This window comes from Carcharhinus amblyrhynchos, chromosome 9 (assembly GCF_965287045.1).
Source record: "Carcharhinus amblyrhynchos chromosome 9, sCarAmb.v2.hapA, whole genome shotgun sequence".
In the NCBI taxonomy this organism is placed as follows: Eukaryota; Metazoa; Chordata; class Chondrichthyes; order Carcharhiniformes; family Carcharhinidae; genus Carcharhinus; species Carcharhinus amblyrhynchos.
This window is the reverse complement of record NC_137332.1, coordinates 88,654,457-88,675,635: the sequence shown is the minus strand read 5'-3', so window position 1 is coordinate 88,675,635 and position 21,179 is coordinate 88,654,457. Positions and strand designations below refer to the sequence as shown.

The window sequence follows — 21,179 nt, the reverse complement described above, 5'->3', positions numbered from 1 at the left end:
TGTCAGCTCTATAATCTATGATGCCTGGAACACTGTAAGATGCTAACGTGAAGGTGATGGGCTTGTGCTGAGGAAGAGTGGATGGCGCCCAGAATGTTTCATAAGAACATAAGAACTAGGAGCAGGAGTAGGCCATCAGATCCCTCGGGCCTGTTCCGCCATTCAGTGAGATCATGGCTGATCCTTTTGTGGACTCAGCTCTACTTACCCATCTGCTCACCATAACTCTTAATTCCTTTACTGTTCAAAAATTTATCTATTCTTGCTTTAAAACATTCAATGAGGTAGCCTCAACTGCTTCACTGGACAGGGAATTCCACAGATTCACAACCCTTTGTGTGAAGAAGTTCCTCCACAACTCAGTTCTAGATCTGCTTCCCCTTATTTTGAGACAACTTCCCTGCTTCTATCTTATTTATTCCCTTCATAATCTTATATGCCTCTATAAGATTTCCCCTCATTCTTCTAAATTCCAATGAGTATAGCCGATGTCTATTCAGTCTCTCCTCATAAGCCAACCCTCTCAACTCTGGAATGAACCTAGTGAATCTCCTCTGTACCCCCCTCCAGTGCCAGTATGTCCTTTCTCAAGTAAGGAGACCAAAATTATACACAGTACTCCAGGTGTGGCCTCACCAGCAGCTTATACAGCTGCAACATAACCTCGCTGTTTTTAAGCTCCATTCCTCTAGCAATGAAGGACAAAATTCCTTTTGCCTTCTTAATTACCTGCTGCACCTGCAAACCAACTCCTTGAGATTCCTGCACAAGGACACCCAGGTCCCTCTGCACAGCAGCATGCTGCAATTTTTTATCATTTAAATAATAGTCCATTTTGCTGTTATTCCTACCAAAATGGATGACCTCACATTTATCAACATTGCACTCCATTTGCCAGACCCTTGCCCACTCACTTAGAATATTTATATCCCTTTGCAGACTTTCAGTGTCCTCTGCACACTTTGCTCTGCCACTCACCTTAGTGTCATCTGTGAATTTTGACACACTACACTTGGTCCCCAACTCCAAATCATCTATGTAAATCGTAAACAAAGTGGGAATAGCGTGGAGAAATCGAATGAAACTGCCAGATGAATAAAAATAACACTTTCCACAATGAAGCCAATTGAAAAATTATTGGTATTTGCTCACCTGGCCTTCACATTCATCCTTCACATCAATCCAAACTGAGTTAGCCACAATTTCCTTTCTTTTTCTTGCCTGGATGTAATAGTAGGCGAGCAGGCGAACCGTGGGGACCATGTCAAGGGTCACTTGAAGGTGGAGCTTCGTTGGATCAGCCTTGCGTATCCGTCCTGAGGCGATCACCCGACCTTTGTTTATGAGCTGTGGAAAAAACTGTCTGAGTGAGTGAGTAGACCATTGACTCGGGCTTATTGCAGTTTCAGTCTGATATTCTGCATTGAAGCATGATAACAATGTGATATACTTCAACCATCTCATGATCCAACAAAATGAAAGTGGATGGCGCCTAGAATGTTTCGTAAGAGCATAAGAACATAAGAACTAGGAGCGTTCATGGGTGTAGGCTCACTGGCTGGGCCAGCATTTGTTGATCATCCCTCACTAACCATGGACCAAGTGGCTTGTTGAGCCATTTGAGTGTCAGCAATATTGCTGTTGGTCTGGAGTTACATGTAAACCAAATCAGGTAAGGATGGCAAATTCCCTTCCCTGTAGGATATTAGTGAACCAGATGCGTTTTTACAACAATTGACAATGGTTCCATGGTCATCATTTGACTTGAACCAGGAAGACAAGGAAAGTCATCGAGTCATCAGGGTCTACAGCATGGAAACAAACCCTTTGGCCCAACTTATCCATGCCGCCCTTTTTATCAACCCCTAAACCAGTCCAAATTGCTCTCGTTTGGCCCATATCCCTCTATGCCCATCTTACCCATATAATTGTGCAAACACTTTTTAAAAGACAAAATTGAACTATCTCTGACAGCTTGTTCCAGACAATCACCACTTCTGTGTGAAAAAAATCCCCCTCTGGACCTTTTTCTATCTTTCCCCTCTCACCTTAAACCTACGCCCTCTCGGTTTAGACTCCCCTACATTTGGGAAAAGATATTGAGTATCTAGCTGATCTGTGCCTCTCATTATTTTACAGACCTCTATAAGATCACCCCTAAGCCTCCAATGCTCCAGAGAAAGAAGTCTCAGTCTATCCAGCCTCTCCTTATAACTCAAACCATCAATTCCTGGTAACATCCTAGTAAATCTTTTCTGCACTCTTTCTAGTTTAATAATATCTTTTCTATAATAGGGTGACCAGAACTGTATACAGTATTCCAAGTGTGGCCTTACCAAGACGTCCCAACTCCTGTATTCAACGTTCTGATCAATGAAACCAAGCGTGCCAAATCCTTCTTCGCCACTCCGTGCACCTGTGACTTCACGTTCAAGGAGCTATGAACCTGTACCACTAAATCTCTTTCTTCTAGAACTTTCCCCAACACCATACCATTAACTGAGTAAGTCCTGCCCTGATTCGATCTACCAAAATGCATTAACTCGCATTTATCTCATTTAAACTCCTTCTGCCATTCTTCAGCCGACTGGCCCAATCGATCAAGATCCTGTTGCAATCCCAGATAACTTCTTTACTATCCACTATGTCGCCAATCTTGGTGTCATCTGCAAACTTACTAATCATGCCTCCTAAATTCTCATCCAAATCACTGATATAAATGACAATTAACGGTGGACTCAGCACCAATCCCTGATCACAGCCCTTCAGTTTGAAAAACAGTCCTCTACAACCACCCTCTGGCTTTTGTTATCTATGATGTGGGAATGCCGGCGTTGGACTGGCGTAAACACGGTAAAAAGTCTGACAACACCAGGTTTTAGTCCAACCGATTTATCAAATAAATATTATCAAATAAATCGGTTGGACTAAAACCTGGTGTTGTCAGACTTTTTACTGTATTTTATTTTGTTATCTAGCCAATTTTGTATCATTTGATTACCTCACTCTGGATCCCGTGAGATTTAACTTTATGCAACAACCTACCATGTGGTACCTTGTCAAAGGCCTTGCAAAAGTGATCAAGACTTTTGATATTAGGGAAGAATCAAGGTTTTGCTGCTGTGACTTCGTTCAATTTTTTTTCTTTAAATAACGTTTCTAACGTCACAATAGACAGATGGTCGAGAAAGCACGCATATTGAGAAGTCAGATGAGGCAGTTGTCAATCAGGTGAATTGAGACAGGGACACAACATAGCTTCGCTATGAAAGATATTGTTGGGTGTTCCCATATTGGCTACTTGCTCAATGGAGGCATGTGGCGTGTTTTTGTCCTTGCTTTTTGATTGTGGGGGTGGTTTATTTATTGAGAAGTTTATTGACATTTTTTTGTAATGGTGGAACTAGGGCTGGCATTGTCAGATGTCAATAAGATTTATTAAGACTCAATATTAGCGAAGCATTGGGGAGGTGAAATCTGAGCCCATTTCTGAAATGAGAAAAAAATGAACATCATAGCACCCTTCATGACTCAAGCATCTTCAATGCATTAAGTACTTCAAGACTCAAATATAGCACTTGAGGAAAATACAACAGTTAATTCACACACAGCAAACTCACACAAACATCAACGTGATAATGTGGTGATTGAGTTACTGTTTGCTTTCAAGGAATACCGATTGTCATTTTACTGAGGAAAACTCTCCTCTTATTCCAAACATAAATGTGGCATTTAGTGACTCGTGTGACCATCTCTAGATTTTGATTTTAACTGATTCAGAACAAAGGTATGCTCCAAAAATATCTAACTTTTGGGAGGTATAGAGGTGGGGCTGCACATTCACTGGTAGCTCAACCCCATTCCATCTGCTGTCCCATACAGACCCCTATTATTCTGACAGTATAATAGGGAAGAACAGGCAAACAAAATAACAGCCCAGAAGCTTCTGATTAGGCACCTTCCAGCCCTCTGGGCCTTACATTGATCTCAACTACTTTAGACTGTGACATCTCTCCTCCAACTTTACTCCTTTCTATCGATGTCCAAAACATCATTGTTGGGATGCAATAATCATCTCTCCGCTCTCACTGGACCTCCATCACAAGTTTTGTTCCTGCTGAACACTGATATTAATTCTCATTCACACCATGTGATAGTTTTCCTTTTTGCAACTATTAGCACATTGAACAGAACTGCAGTCTGTTGTTAACTCCTCCTCTGTTTTGTGACTTAGACATATTTGTTTCAATCTCCCCCAGCTCCCACCAATCGCAGTGTTACTTTCCTCCAGCTCAACATTCCCTTCACACTTCGACCTATCTTCAACTCTGATGCAGAGTCCTGCAGACTCAAAGCATTCACACAATCTCAATTCTCAATTGAGATGCTGCCAGGCCTGCTGAGGTTTTCCAGCATGTTTTGTGATTGTGGGTGAAAAATGTAACAGCATGCATGCGTGCCCAATCTCTGAAATCAGATAAAGCACAAGATCAGGGTGTAGCACTGCATGTTCTCACGAAGAGAACAGTTGCTTTCGGATCCATCAATTCAATGATCAAAATTATTGATGGTTAATTCACAAACTAAGTTCAACAAAATAAAAGTTTGCCAGACATGGTTCAATGAGTGGCAATTTTGCCCATGCCTCTCGAAGATAGCCACAGAAGCCACAGTCCAGATATTCTAGGCTGACAATACTGCCGTAGGACTGAAGGAGAACTGCACTGCTGGAAGTGTGAATGAAACATATTTGAATGGAACATAAAATGAGACCTTGCCTTTCCTCTCAAATAACTTTAAAACATTGAACATCACCTATTCAAAGACAAGTAGAGAGATAGTCTCCCCTGCCCTGGTCAAAAATATTATCTCGTTATTCATCATGCTGTGCGAGTAACAGGAGTAAAATAAACAATATATTCCTCAGTTTTACAGGTCCCATTACACTGTCATCACAACCTATGTGTGTGAGCAAAAATAAATCCTTTTCGTCAGATTATTCTGTATCAGCCGATGGAATGCCCAATGCCATCTCTAATTACCATGTAAGATTCATGCCATTGAGTAATTTTACTTACAATGTAGTAGTAGTAATCAATACTTCTCCCGGCTGCTTCTGTGATAGCTTGGAATTCTATATAGATATCTTGGCCTGCCTCCAGGACTTTGTGTGGCACCCGAATGTGAAGATAACTCTTGCTGGGAGATTGGTAAACCTGAGCTGTCACCATTTCTTCATGAAATTCTTTACCAAATGTCCCATCACCAGCCATCACCTAAAACAATTGGACAACCAGTTAAAGGAAGATCGCAAAAAAAAGACCTCAGTCGACTATATCTCCCAAAGTAAGGTGAGCATTTTTGGGGTAAATAGATGAACTGAAACAACAAATTGAGGAATAAGGTAAAACCTGCCCCTTAAAGGATAATGTATCAAAGTAAATGGAATCTCAAAGTAAACATAATACATCAGAATACCAAAAAAGCATGTTTGTCCTGATTAGATGTGCTATCAATCCTTTTCCATGAATGGTTAATTAACTGGTAAGTATGAATAGAGAAATCCTACCTTCTGAGACATGCTTCCACTAGATGGCTAAAATAAACACATCTCGATTTTCCCAAGCTGATCTCAGCTAGTTTTGTGTCAAAATACTATGAACATATGAACACAGGTATCACTAAGAGATGTAGGCCAATTGGCCTCACAGAACTGTAACTGCGCAAAAGGCAGTCGGTCCCATCATGTCAGCATTGTCCCTCCAAATGAACATCATGACTTTGTGCCATTCTCCTGCCTTTTCCCCACAACTGCAGGTTTTTTGCTGTTCAGGTAATCAGACAAGGCCCTCTCCAACCCTTGATTGAAGCTCCAACAAGCTTCCAGGCAGTGCATTTCAAAACTGAACTACATTTTTGTGAAAAGATTTTTCTCACATCACATTTGTTTCTTTTGCAAATCATTTTAAATGTGTGCCCTCTAGTTCTTGATACATTTTATGAAAAGAAACTGTTTTACCGTATCTTCTCTGTATGGCCCCCTCACAATATGTAACACCTCTATCAGATCTCCTGTTAGCCTTCTTTTTTCCAATGAGAACAACCCAAATCTTTCCAATTCATCATCATAACTGAAGTTTCTCATCCTGAAACTTTTCTTGTAAATCTCTTCTGCATTCCCTCCAATGTGTTCCTTCCTATAGTGTGGTGCCATAACTCTACACAATATTTCAGCTGAGATCTAACTAATGTCTTGTGCAAGTGCAGCATAATCTCAGCACTTGCACTCTGTGCCCCTATTAATAAAGCCTAGAATGCCTTTTTTTGCTATTAACTGCTGTCTCCTCCTTTCCTGCCATCCTATGTGATCTAAAGTAAATGTACGCCCAGGTCTGTCGGCTCCTGCAGCCCTCTTAAGAATGTTATCCCTTATTTTATACTGTCTCTGCAAAAATACATCACCTCACAATTCTCCACATTGATCTTCATCTGCCACCTGCCTGCCTATTTGACTTTTTTAATGTCCTTTTGATGATCAACACTGTTCTTATAATTTACAATACTTCCAAGTTTTGTGTTATATGCTTCCTGCACAGCAAGATCGAGATCATTATGGCATATCAAGATACTCAAGGGCCCTAATAACAAACCCCGGGCACACCAGTCCAAACCTTAAAGCAGATCAAAAAATATGCAGTGACCGTTACTCTCTGTTTCTTGCTATTTAGCCAAATTCAGCTACTGCTCCCTTTATTCCACAATGTGGACATGCCGGCACTGGACAGGGGTAAGCACAGTAAGAAGTCTCACCACATCAGGTTAAAGACCAACAGGTTTATTTGGTAGCACAAGCTTTTGGAGTGCTGCCCCTTCATCAGGTGAGTGAAGAGTTGGGTTCACAAACAGGGCATATATAGACACAGACTCAATTTATAAGATAATGGTTGCAATGCAAGTCTTAACATGTCATCAGGTCTTTGCAGGTGCAGACAACGTGAGTGGAGAGAGGGTTAAGCACAGGTTAATGAGGTGTAAATTGTCTCAAGCCAGGACAGTTGGTGAGATTTTGCAAGCCCAGGAATGTCGTGGGGGTTATAGGTGCTGTGACATGAACCCAAGATCTCAGTTGATGCCGTTCTCATGTGTGCAGAACTTGGTTGTCAGTTTTGCTTGGCAATTCTGTGTTGTCGTGTGTTGTGAAGGCCCCTTGGAGAACATTTACATGAAGATCAGAGGCCGAATGCCCGTGGCCGCTGAAGTGTTCCCCAACAGGAAGGGAACATTCCTGCCTAGTGATTGTTGAGCGATGTTCATTCATCCGTTGTCATAGTGTCTGCATGGTCTCCCCAATGTACCATGCTCAGGACATCCTTTCCTGCAGCATATCAGGTAGACAACATTGGACGAGTCGTAAACTTCTGTACCGTGTGGATGGTGGATGGTGTTCTCATGTGAGATGATGGCAGCCATGTCAATGATCTGACACGTCTTGCAAAAATTGCTGTGGCAGGGCTGTGCGGAGTTGTGGCCACGCTTCTCCTGAAGGCTGGGTAGTTTGCTGTGTACAATGGTCTGTTTGAGGTTGCACATCATGAGAAGGCAAGAAGTGGGGGTGTAGGGATGGCCTTGGCCAGATGATCATCTTCATCAATGACATATTGAAGATTCTGGAGAAGATGTCATAGCTTCTCGGCTCAGGGGATGTACTGAATGACGAAGGATATTCTGCCTGCATGTCCCGTGTTTGTCTTCTGAGGAGGTCAGTGTAGTTTTTCGCTGTAGCATGTCAGAACTGTCGATCAATGAGTCGCGTGCAATATCCTGTTCTTATGACAGCATCTTTCAGCGTTTGTAGCTATCTGTTGCAATCTTCCTCACCTGAGCAGAATCTGTGTATACGGAAGGCTTGCCCATAGAGGATGGCTTCTTTAACGTGTTTAGGGTGGAAGCTGGAGCAGTGGAGCATCATGAGATTATCTGTGGGTTTGCAGTACAGTAAAGTGCTGAGGTGACTGTCCTTGATGGAGATACATGTGTTCAAGAATGCAACTGATTCTGGAGAGTAGTCCATAGTGAGTCTGATGATGGGATGGAACTTGTTGATGTCATCATATACTTGTTTCAGTGATTGTTCGCTATGAGTCCAAAGGAAGAAAATGTCATCGATGTATCTAGTGTATAGCGTCGGTTGAAGGTCCTGTGTGGTGAAGACATCTTGTGCGAAACACCACATACTCTTGCGACTCGACCAATGTTGTCTACCTGATATGCTGCAGGGAAAGATGTCCCGAGGCATGGTACATTGGTGAGACCATTCAGACACTATGACAACGGATGAATGAACACTGCTCAACAATCATTAGGCAAGAATGTTCCCTTCCTGTTGGGGAACACTTCAGCGGTCAAGGGCATTCAGCCTCTGATCTTCATGTATGCATTCTCCAAGGCAGCCTTCAGAACAAATGACAACGCAGAATTGCTAAGCAGAAACTGATAGCCAAGTTCTGCACGCATACAGGATCTGTAATCCCCACAAATTTCCTTGGCTTGCAAAATCTCACTAACTGTCCTGGCTTGAGACTATTTACATCTCTCTAGCCTGTGCTTAACCCTCTCTCCACTAGCATTGTCTTCACCTGATGACCCGTTAAGACTTGCATTCCAACCATTATCTTGTAAATTGAGTCTGTGCCCTGTTTGTGAACACAACCCTTCACTCACCTGACAAAGGACCAGCACTCCAAAAGTTTATTCCATAAGGTAGAGTCATCCCATGCCATTGCGCTCAAGTCTACTGCATGGCACTGGATCAAATGCTTCTGAAAATCTACATTCTCTACATCAATAATATTACCCATATCGATTCTTTCTTTTAGCATTGCAAATAAAACTCCAGCAATTGAGTTAAATAATACCCTCCTTTGTGGCATGCCTCACTTATAGCCATAACAATATTCCGACTTGGCAATCTGCATCTGTTAACTTAGCAAATGTATTAAAAGATCTTAGCACATGCACAGTTATGCAAGGTGAATTTGACTGTTTTCTCTATTACTTTGATTCCACCTAATTGCTTAACATTTCTTACTCGTGTATGTTGCGTGTGCTAATATAAAGCCCATCTGGTCTGTGTAGTTTGTTGAAGAATATAAGTTTGATAATATTTAAAATATGGTTTCTGTTTAATTATGGGCATAAGCCAAAACACTGCAGAATGCAATATGATTATTATTTTTTACTCAATTGTGGGGCATGGGCATCACTGGCTGGTCAGCATTTATTGTCCATCCTGTGTTGTCATTGAGAAGGCGATAGTGAGCTGCCTTCTTGAAACGCTGCACTCCACATATCATGGATTCAACCACCATGCTTTTCGGGAGGAAAGTCCAGGATTTTGACCCAGCAACTGTAAAGGAATGGTAATATATTTCCATGTCAGGATGGTGAGTGTCTTGGAGGGGAACTTGCAGATGTTGGTGTTCACATGTATCTGCAGCCCTTGTCCTTCTAGATGGAAATGGTCATGGATTTGGAAAATACTGTCTAAGGGCCTTTGGCAAAATTCTACAGTGCATTTTGTAGATAGTATACACTGCTGCTACTGAGCATCGGTGTTGGAAGGAATGGATGTTGTGAATGTGGTGCCAATCAAGCGGGCTGCTTTGTCCTGGATAATGTCAAGCTTCTTGAGTGTTTTTGGAGCTGTAGCCATACACGCAAATGGGGAGTATTCCATCACACTCTGAGCTTGTGCCTTGTAAATGATGGACAGGTTTTGGGGAGTCAGGAGATGAGTTACTTGCTGAAGTATTCCTAGCCTCTGACATGCTCTTCTAGCCACTGTGTTTATGTGACAAGTCCAGCTGAATTTCTGGTCAATGGTAATCCCAAGGATGTTGACAGTGGAGGAAACAGTGATGGAAACACCACTGATTGTCAAAGGTAGTGGTTAGATTGTCCCCTACTGCTAATAGCCATGGCCTGGCCTCTGTGCAGCATTAAGGCATAGTCCTGCATTAATCCACAAAACTCTCCCCTCTTGTCTGTAGTTAAGGTATCAAATGAACTAAATTGGAATACAAGTTCAAATAGTACCTACAACTTACAGGGTCCCATATCCCCACATCTGGCACCATATTCCATGGATTTGTTCTTTTGCAAGGAGAATTGTTTGTTTCAATATAATTGCTAACACAACACAAATTATCAACATTATACTAAATTATCTTAATGCCAAACATTACGTAATTAGAATTTCAAAAGAATTCTAAGTGTTGAATTTGCGTGAAAACTGGAGTAAATCACGTTGGTTTTTTCAGCGGGAGTTTCAAAATGAATCTTCTACACTCTCTGCACTGCAGCGTGATTCACTCCAGAAATCAGTGGGCTGGGCCTGTTCCTGCTGGTGACGCTGGCAGCATCGTCTGAACAGCTATTGCGCATGCCGATCTGTCAGCACCAAGATCAGAGCCCTGTCTGCCAGCCTCCAATTGCTGGCCAGCTTGATTACTGTCATTTGGGATAAAACATCCCACTTGACTGGAATGCTAGGCACCAACTTAAGCATTCACTTCTCGTACTGTCTGTGGTCATTCTATCTGCATGATGTTCAACAGCAAACTTTCCATGCTTTTGCAACAGCATCACTGAAACATGCAAAAAGCAGTTTAAAAGAGTGGTAACAAATTGGAAGGTATAGATATCACACACCATTCTAAATTGGGACTATGTTGTGACTGGTGTCAAACTCATGAAACATTATCTGTCTGCACTGTACTGTACCAACAACACATGAACTTCAATGGATCAAGAAGGAGGCTCATCAACTAATGGGAAATTGGGAATGGATAACAGATGTTGCAAGCAATGTACATATCCTGATAATTATGTTAAAAGTGTTTTAAAAAATTGTCAATTTTTAACAAATTATATTCTGTAACTAAACATTTGTTTATTAAAGTGGAGAACAAGACAAAATAAAAATAAATGTTACAGGTGAATACATGAATCAAAATAATCTTCTTCATATTTTGTATTTACAGTCTGAAAAAATTGCTTCTCAGCGGCACTGACAGAAATGGAAACTAAGATTCTTGGAATTATTAATTTTGAATTAATATTTTAATTTTGATCCTAAAATAAATAAAGGAGTCAGATGTAAAGGATCAGTTCTATATTGCACAAAATAAAGCAAAGCAAAACCACAGGCCTGTGGTGAATACAAACACGCCTCAATTGGGACAACGCAACAATGGACCCACTCAGGGGTCTGCTTTATTTCAGTACAAGCGCTACCTGTTGAGTTAATTACTAATCCCCAGGGAGTTGGTATTCAATAAGTCTTACAGGGAGGTCAATCAATCATTCCTCATGCAATCCTGGGGGCTATCAGTGATCCAAAATACCGATTGTTAATCTCCTTTACAACAATATATTCCAGCAGCAGCCGTTGAACCACATTTGTACCTGACATTTTGGTGAAGAAAAGCATGAAGAGAAAGGGAGTTTTAAGAAACCTGCACACAAACCCTTCACACACACAAACGGAGGCCCCACCTATACAAGCCTAACCCACATGTCCTCCGCACAATGTAATAGTAAAGGCGGGTATAATTTTGTCTTTTAAAAAACATTTAGACAGTTAGCTGAATAAGATTGGTATAGATGGAGATGGGCCAAATGCAGACAATTGGGACTAGCTTAATGGTAAAAACTGGGCAGCATGGACAAATTGGGCCGAAGAGCCTGTTTCCATGCTGTAAACCTCTATGACTTCATGATTATATGTTCTCAGCGAGGGCCTAGGAAGCTGCATTGACAGGAATAATGATCTCATTGCATGGATGTTAGTGATGGAGAGTTGTTGTAAAGGTATACTTACACCGACATCATTGGTGAACACAAAAAGTATTATTGATAAGAATTCAACAGCAACCTCATGGTTGTAGCTAGCTCCTGAATTGTTTCTGCCTATGAGCCTCGTATACTTTGTGAGTGAGTTCACACTCCACATGACAAAGAGCTGTATGAGTCTGATTGGTCACAAAGGCTATGTGACCCTCATTCTGCTGTGTTGCCCTGAAAGGGACCACCACCACAGTTGGGCAATTGATTTTCGGGATTGAGGTAGACTAAACTGAGACTCCTATTATGTAACCCAATAAGGAATTATTAGGTTACATAGGGATCAAAATATGAGAGGCATGGACAGAGTGGATAGTCAGAAGCTTTTTCCCAGGATGAAAGAGTCAATTACTAGGGGGCACAGGTTTAAGGTGCAAGAGGCAAGGTTTAAAGGACATGTACGAGGCAGATATTTTTACACAGAGAGTAGCGGGTGCCCAGTACTCATTGCTGGGGAGGTAGTGGAAGCGGATATAGTAGTGACTTTCAAGGGGTATCTTGACAAATACATGAATAGGACGAGAATAGAGGGTTGTGGTCCCCAGAAGGGTAGTGGATTTTAGTTAAGTCAGGCAGCATGGTCGGTGCAGGCTTTGGAGGGCTCAAGGGCCTGTTCCTGTGCTGTAATTTTCTTTGTTCTTTGAATTGAGAAGAAATGTTCCTATCTTGAGTGTAGTGAGTTTGTGTAATTCATTCTAATGGCACAGTGGTGGCGTTCCTACCTCTTGACTCAAGGCTCCCTGTTTGAGTCGATTGCCAGAAATTGTGGGCCATGGTAGGGAAAGTCAATTAGTTCAGCAGCCTGATAGTTAGCTCTGGAATCCTTCCAGCACTTCCCCCATTATTTTCCAAAAGGGGAAACAGTGTAGAACATAGAACATTACGGCACAGTACAGGCCCTTCAGCCCTCGATGTTGCGCCGACCAGTGGAACCAATCTAATGACCCTCTAACCTAAACTATTCCAATGTTATCCATATGCCTATCCACTGACCATTTGAACGCCCTTAAAGTTGGCAAGTCCACAACTGCTGCAGGCAGGGCATTCCACGCCCTTACTACCCTCTGGGTAAAGAACCTACCTCTGACATCTGTCCTATAACTACCACCCCTTAATTTAAAGCTATGTCCCCTCATGTTAGCCATCATTATCCAAGAAAAAAGGCTCTCACTATCCATCCTATCTAACCCTCTGATCATCTTATATGCCTCAATTAGGTCACCTCTCAACCTTCTTCTTTCTAACGAAAACAACCTCAAGTCCCTCAGCCTTTCCTCATAAGACCTTCCCACCATACCAGGCAACATCCTGGTAAACCTCCTCTGCACCCTTTCCAATGCCTCCACATCCTTCTTATAATGCGGCGACCAGAACTGTACACAATACTCCAAGTGCGGCCACACCAGAGTTTTGTACAGTTGCAACATGACTTCACAGCTCCGAAATTCAATCCCTCTTCCAATAAAAGCTAACACACCGTATGCCTTCTTAACAACCTTATCAACCTGGATACCAACTTTCAGGGATCTATGCACATGTATACCGAGATCTCTCTGCTCGTCGACACTATCAAGAGTCCTTCCATTAGCCCTATATTCTGTACTCCTGTTACTCTTACCAAAGTGAATCACGTCACACTTTTCTGCATTAAACTCCATTTGCCACCTCTCAGCCCAGCTCTGCAGCTTATCTATGTCCCTCTGTAAACTGTAACATCCATCCTCACTGTCTACAACTCCTCTGACTTTGGTGTCATCAGCAAATTTACTAATCCATCCTTCTACATCCTCATCTAGATCATTTATGAAAATGACAAACAGCAGTGGCCCCAAAACAGATCCTTGAGGTACACCACTTGTAACTGAACTCCAGGTTGAATATTTCCCATCAACCACCACCCTCTGTCTTCTATCAGCTAGCCAATTCCTGATCCAAACTGCTAAATCACCCTCAATCCCACGCATCTGCATTTTCTGCAGTAGCCTACCATGGGGAACCTTATCAAATGCTTTGCTAAAATCCATATACACCACTTCAACTGCCTTACCCTTATCCACCTCTTTGGTCACCTTTTCAAAAAACTCGATAAGGTTTGTGAGGCATGACCTACCCTTCACAAAACCGTGTTGACTATCCCTAATCAATTTATTTCTCTGTAGATGATTATAAATCCTATCCCTTATGATTCTTTCCAAAACTTTGCCCACAACATAAGTAAGGCTCACCGGTCTATAATTCCCAGGATGGTCTCTACTCCCTTTCTTGAACAAGGGGACAACATTTGCTATCCTCCAGTCTTCCAGCACTATACCTGTAGCCAATGGCAACATGAAGATCAAAGCCAAAGGTTCTGCAATCTCCTCCCTGGCCTCCCAGAGAATCCTAGGATAAATCCCATCTGGCCCAGGGGACTTAACTATTTTCATACTCTCAAGAATTGCTAACACCTCCTCCTTATGTACCTCAATCACGCCTAGTCTAAAAGCCTGTATCTCAGTATTCTCCTCGACTACATTGATTTTTTCCTGTATGAATACTGATGAAAAATATTCATTCAGTGCCTCTCCTATCTCTTCAGGCTCCACGCACAACTTCCCACTACTGTCTCTGACTGGCCCTAATTTTGCCCTAACCAATCTTTTATTCTTGACATACTGATAGAAAGCTTTCAATGTCATATTGAAGACATGGTTTTTTTTACTATGTCTTCAATGTATGTGAAGACATGGTAAAAAAAAAACTCCCACTGAGACTATTTGATGTGAATAGCATGAAATAATTCAAAGAAAATATTGCTAAGCATAAGAGAGGATGGAATGGTTTGTTAAGTCCATAAGCTGAGATGCAGATTGGCAATACAAGGCTCCATGGGTCATAAGTATCAGGATGGGGAAATGTACTCTGTGTTATGTGTAATGTGAAGTTGAATTAGTCCCTTTAAAAGCTGGTTTTGTGTTCAGTGCTTGGATGTTTAAAATGAAGGTGCCTACAGAGTATACAGATTGCAACATTTGTAACAGATGCCAAAACATCAGGGTTGCCTTGATAACAGACTGCAGGCTTTTGAATTTTGACAGCCTACCAGTTTAAAGAAGGCACTCAGCTATCAGGAACCTATCAAATTAGAATTTGCTATTGTTGACAACATCAGACAAATCCTGGTGTAGAAAATTGATAGGTCATCATCGTTATAAAGAGGAATTCAACTGCCTATCTGTCATTCAATTGAAGGGCTGCCACCTCTCAACAACTAGAGAGTGAAGAGGAACTCCCAGCCAGCTTAAAATATCTCTTAAGAAAACTATCTATTTAATGAGGGTGCCAAAATCATAAAGAGTTTACAGACAGCGGAATTGACAGAAAAATCCCAAAGATTTCCTAAAACTTGTTTCTATATTTTTTTGAGAGTGACTAAAGTCTGTTTTTTTTTGGTAATAATTGGGCTCTATTTATTTGAACAGCATTCTAGTAGTATCTTACTTTAATCAATATATTACTTTAATTAAAAATCCTGATTGGTTAAATAAATAGAACATAGAACACTACAGCATAAACAAGGCCCTTTGCCACACAACTTGCATCGATCATATCCATACCTATCAGGCCATAGAACTATCTGTAACTCTCAGCCCCATTAAATCCCATGTACTCATCCAGAAGTCTTTTAAAAAACCCCAGCGAGTTCGCCTCTACCACCACCAACGGCAGCCGATTCCACTCACGCACCACCCTCTGAGTGAAAAACTTACCCCTGACAACTCCTCTGTACCTGCTTCCCAGCACCTTAAACCTGTGTCCTCTCATAGTGACCATTTCAGCCCTGGGAAATAGCCTCCGAGAATCCACCCTATCTATTCCTCTCAACATTTTATAAACCTCTATCAGGTCGCCTCTCAACCTTCATCTCTCCAGGGAGAAGAGACCTAGCTCCCTCAACCTAACTTCATAAGGCATGCCTCCCAATCCAGGCAACATCCTTGTAAATCTCCTCTGCACCCTCTCAATAGCTTCCACACCCTTCCTGTAGTGAGGCGACCAGAACTGCGCACAGTACTCCAAGTAGGTCTGACAAGGGTCTTATAAAGTTGCAGCATTACCTCCCGACTCCTATACTCAATCCCTTAATTATTTAAGGCTAGCACACCATACGCCTTCTTGACCAGATCCTCTACCTGCGAGGCCGATTTAAGAGTCCTATGGGCCCAGACCCCAAGGTCCTTCTGCTCCTCAACATTGCTAAGAGTTAGGACCCTTGATATTGTAGTCCTTCATCCCATTGGACCTGCCAAAATGGACCACTACACATTTATCCGCGTTGAAGTCCATCTGCCACATCTCCGCCCAGTCTTGCATCCTATCTATGTCACGCTGCAACTTCTGACATCCCTCCAGACTATCCACAACACGATCAACCTTTGTGTCGTCAGCGAACTTACTAACCCATCCCTCCACTTCCTCATCTAGGTCATTTATGAAAATGACAAACAGCAAGGGTCCTAGAACAGATCTCTGGGGCACTCCACTGGTGACCAACCTCCATGCAGAAAAAGACCCATCCACAACCACTCTCTGCCTTCTGCAGGCAAGCCAGTTCTGAATCCATAAGGCCAAAGCCCCTTGGATCCCATGCCCTCTCACCTTCTCAAGAAGTCTTGCATGGGGGACCTTATCAAACGCCTTGCTGAAGTCCTTGTAGACCACGTCCACTGCTCTTCCTTCGTCAATGTGTTCAGTCACATTTTCAAAGAACTCAGTTAGGCTCATAAGGCACGACCTGCCCTTGACAAAGCCATGCTGACTATTTCTGATCATACTAAACTTCTCTAACTTATTAATTGTTCACTTAAAGCGAGTATCAGGTATTTCTGTTAATCAACCTCTGAACATTAATGCAGAACAGTTAACACCTTTCCAAACACTTTGACAGATTATGAAGTGATGTATCAACAGCCAGGGCATTGAGCTTAAAAACTGGCAAGTCATGTTGCAGCTTTATAGAACCTTAGTTAGGCCATACGTGGAATATAGTGTTCAATTCTGGTCGCCACACTATGAAAAGGATATGGAGGCTTTAGAGAGGGTACAGAAAAGATTTACCAGGATGTTGCCTGGTATGGAGGGGATCAGCTATGAGGAGAGGTTGGAGAAACTTGTTTTTTTCTCACTGGAACGACGGAGATTGAGGGGCGACCTGATAGAAGTCTACAAGATTATAAGGGGCATGGACATGGTGAATAGTCAGAAGCTTTTTCCTATGGTAGAAGAATCAATTACCGGGGGCATAGGTTTGAGGTGAGAAGGACAAGGTTTAAAGGAGATGTATGAGGCAAGTTTTTTACACAGAGGGTGGTTGGTGCCTGGAACTCACTGCCAGGGGAGGTGGTGGAAGCAAATATGGTAGTGACTTTTATGGGGTATCTTGAGAAATACACGAATAGGATGAGAATAGCAGGATATGGCCCCAGAAAGGTGGGAGGAGAGGTTTTAGTTAAGTCAAGCAGCATGGTCAGCACAGGCTTGGAGGGCCTAAAGGCCTGTTCTTGTTCTGTAATTTTCTTTGTTCTTTGTTCTTTGTATTCCTTTTTGGGGATTCAGCATGGCTTCTGAAAAGGAGATCAACCTCTGTGTTGTAACAGTAAGGTGACATAATTCTCTATAACTCTGTCCAGATCACTATAACTTCACAGAATTACAGAATCACAGATTACCACAGTGCAGAAGAAGCCCTTCAGCCCATCATGTCTGCACCGATGCATAAAATGCCCCAACCTGCCCACCTAATCTCTACAGCTTTGAATGTCATAGCATGCCAAGTACTCATTCATATACTTCTTAAAAATGTGAGGCATCCTGCCTCTATCACCAACCCAGGCAGTGTATTCCAGACTGTCATCATTTTCCTCTAATCTCCCTTAAACCTCCCACCCCTCACTTTTTTTAACTTGTGTCTCCTGGTAACTGACCCTTCAACTAAGGGGAACAGCTGCTCCCTATCCACCCTGCCCGCGCCCCTCATAATCTTGAACACCTCAATCAAGTTGCCCCTCAGTCTTCTCTGCTCCAACGAAAACAACTCAAGCCTATCCAACCCCACTTCATAACTTAAATGTTCCATCCCAGGCAGCATCCTGGTGAATCTCCTATAAATCCCCTCCAGTGTTTACACATCATTCCTATGTGGCGACCAGAATTACAAACGCACTCCAGCTGTCATCTCACCAAAGTTCTATACAACTCCATCATGATCTCTCTGCTTTTGTAATGTATACTCGGATTTATTAAGGCAAGTGTACCATATGTCTTTTTCACCACCCTATTTACCTGCCTTTCCGTCTTCAGAGATCTATGGATACCAAGATCCCTTTGTTCTTTGGAACTTCCCAGTGTCAGACCTCTCGTCGTATACTTCTTTCTCAAATTACTCCTTCCAAAGTGCATCACCTTACACTTTTCAGAGTTAAATTCTATTTGCCACTTATTCGCCAATTTACCATCTCACCTATATCTTCCTATAACCCATGCTTCATGCAACTCTTCGTCATTCTCCCTGTGACACTGTGTAACTCACAGTAATTTGATGAAATATATCCCACCCTGTAAATGTCCAACCGTTAGATTAGTTTATAGCATAGCCAAAGAATGAACAAAAAACACATATTGCCATGGGTATTATTCTCATTCACATCCAATGACATTACCTTCATGCTAAGCATGCTAGCATTAGCTGGGGCCTCACTTTCAAAGACAGCAAGCCCATGTTCATCTGTGTTTCTAACCTGTCCACCCTCAATGGTCACCGGTACATTGATGGCAGGAGTTCCATCTGGATATGTTACAGTCGCCTGTTGATACAATTATCCAAAAGCATTCATGAGAACCTCCAGGTAAAATAATTAGAGGCCATCTTTAACATGAACCCTCTAACTGGATTATTTGAACAAAGCTTTTGGGATAAGTTTCTTTTATTCTGGTTCATGATACACTTTGCTGGTTTTATTGTTTACAAAAAAACTTTGATTCACTTAATGATCAAGTTACTAGCACAACTGCCTTTCAAAAGTATGAGAATGTTCTTGAGGTTCTGCAATGGAATGTCACGATCATATGTTCATAGGATTCTTACAGCACAGAATAAGGCTATTTGTCCCTTTACAAATGCAGACATATTCTGTCCATGTCCAATATTTGGAAAATGTTGGCCATGTAACGTAGATCTATTACAGCGGAATAAAGGAACTATGTACACCTTTTCTCTCTGGACCCAAAAGAACAACCCATTCAGCCAAAACTCTGGGATTCCAGGACTTTTGCTGCAAATGCAGACACCTTCAATATGAGTTGAGCATTTCTACCTCTACTAATCTTTCAGTAACCGAGTTCCAGGAAGTAACCACATTCTGAGTGAAAATGGAAGAAATTGCTTTCAGTTGATTCTCCCCAGTTAATAACCTCACAATAATGATATACGTACTTTCCATCTGCTGTATTAATGTTTCACATTACAATATACACCTCAACCAAATCTCCTCTTAACCTCTTCTTCAAGGAAACAAAATCAACGCCAGGCTGCCTAGTATTTCCTCTTTGCAGCAAATTTCCACTCCTCACAACATCCTAGCAAATCTCCCCTGTATCCTCTCTGGTGCATCATTTTTTTGTAATAACTCAAGTTGCGGCTATCTGAAGTTTTATATAGGCCCAGTCCAACCTTCATGCTTTAATACTCTATTGCTCGACTAATAAAAGAATCTATTCCATTTAGTACCCTAGTTATATGATCAACCTGCACTGCTACTGTCATGAATCTATGGGATACCCATGATTCACAAGGTCCACAATGCAATTGCATTCACTTTATCTACACTGCTCAGTTTCCTCTAATTTATTGGGTTTTACTTTACCTTATCTGACCTCCTCAAGTGCATTAACTTAGATTTTTCTGGGTGAGTTGAAGTCAATTTCTCCCTACCAAAGCAATGCAACAATATTTTCCTGCAGCCTATTGTAATCTTATTTCCAAACTATCTGGGGGAATTATGCAATGAAATCAACAGTGAGAATGTGTTGATATTTCTGACATGGAGATTAATTGTTTCAATAAAAATTGGTTTTGGGTCCCACAGCAATGACAAGATGATAATCAGCTGAGGGAGCAGCAGAAAATGGGCAATACCTGAGGCCATCTCCCTCAGACCCAACTCCAACAAAATAATGTCATATTCTATAATGAAGACTATTGACAAATTTGCCTGATGATCTAGTTACTTACCACTGTAGCGAAGGAAGACATTGGCGTGAAGTAGCGGCTTGTTTTAGATAAATCAATCACATATGGTGAGGAAACAAATTTAATGCTGCTGAGTTCGAGCTCTTCCATTTCACCACCTGTGAACAGTTGGAGACATTTCAGCCCAGCAATTTTCTTGCTCTTGGTCTTCATTCAACAGAAATTTAATGACCTGTGCCATCTCGAGGTGCCCGATAAGCATGGGAATAGCAAAACCACTATAAAATTATTGCTAATAGAATCATTGAAATCCTACAGTGCCATTCAGCCCATTGGGTCTTCACCATCAACAATTCCACCAGGCCCTACCCTTGTAATCCCAGTTATTTATCCTGCTAGTCCCCCTGACGCTAATGGGCAATTCAGCATGGTCAATCAACTTAATCTGCATTATTCACAAATTTCCCTCCAAATTACACAAGATGGTTCCTACCTTGGAACTACATCATGATCCACCCACCGTCACTGAGTCAAATTCCTGGAAATCCCTGCATAATACAATACATGAACAACCATGCTCCAAGAACATAACTGATGATCTGTTTCTCAAGACGTAACAAGCTACAAGATAAAGGCATGGAAAATCGCCACCATCAATACAACCCTTCCTGACGAGCTCAATGCATTATAGCCCGTGTTGAGCAAGAGGCCAGTGAGAGCATGTCCTCCAGCCCAGAAGCCTCAAATGAACCTGTATCCGAGGTCACCATTGCCAACATCAGAGCAGTCCTCTCGAAGGTCAACCCATGGAAAGCGACTGACCCAAATTGAATATCTGGACAAACACTCAGACCCTGCATGGACCAGCTGGCAGGAATATTCGCAGACATCTTCAACCTCGCTTCATGTCAATCTGAGGTCCCTATCTGCTTCAAGAAAACAACCATTATCCCGCTACTAAAAAAAAGCTTGGCAACATAATGACTATTATCTGGTGGCTCTGACATCCATTATTATGAAGCGCTTCGAAAGGTCAGTCATGGTACAA

General features: G+C 41.9%; 1 protein-coding gene across 1 annotated transcript in view; it reads right to left on the bottom strand.

Moving 5' to 3' along the window:
- The window catches only part of LOC145348606 (complement C4-like), a 275,511-nt gene that overhangs the window by 165,083 nt on the left and 89,249 nt on the right, over positions 1-21,179 (bottom strand). The window contains exons 10-13 of the mRNA XM_080196782.1: positions 20,174-20,289; positions 18,603-18,746; positions 5,079-5,276; positions 1,153-1,347 (exon numbers count right to left, since the gene is read on the bottom strand). Of these exons, the coding sequence (XP_080052908.1) occupies positions 1,153-1,347; positions 5,079-5,276; positions 18,603-18,746; positions 20,174-20,289 (653 nt within the window). The remainder of the gene's footprint in view (positions 1-1,152; positions 1,348-5,078; positions 5,277-18,602; positions 18,747-20,173; positions 20,290-21,179) is intronic.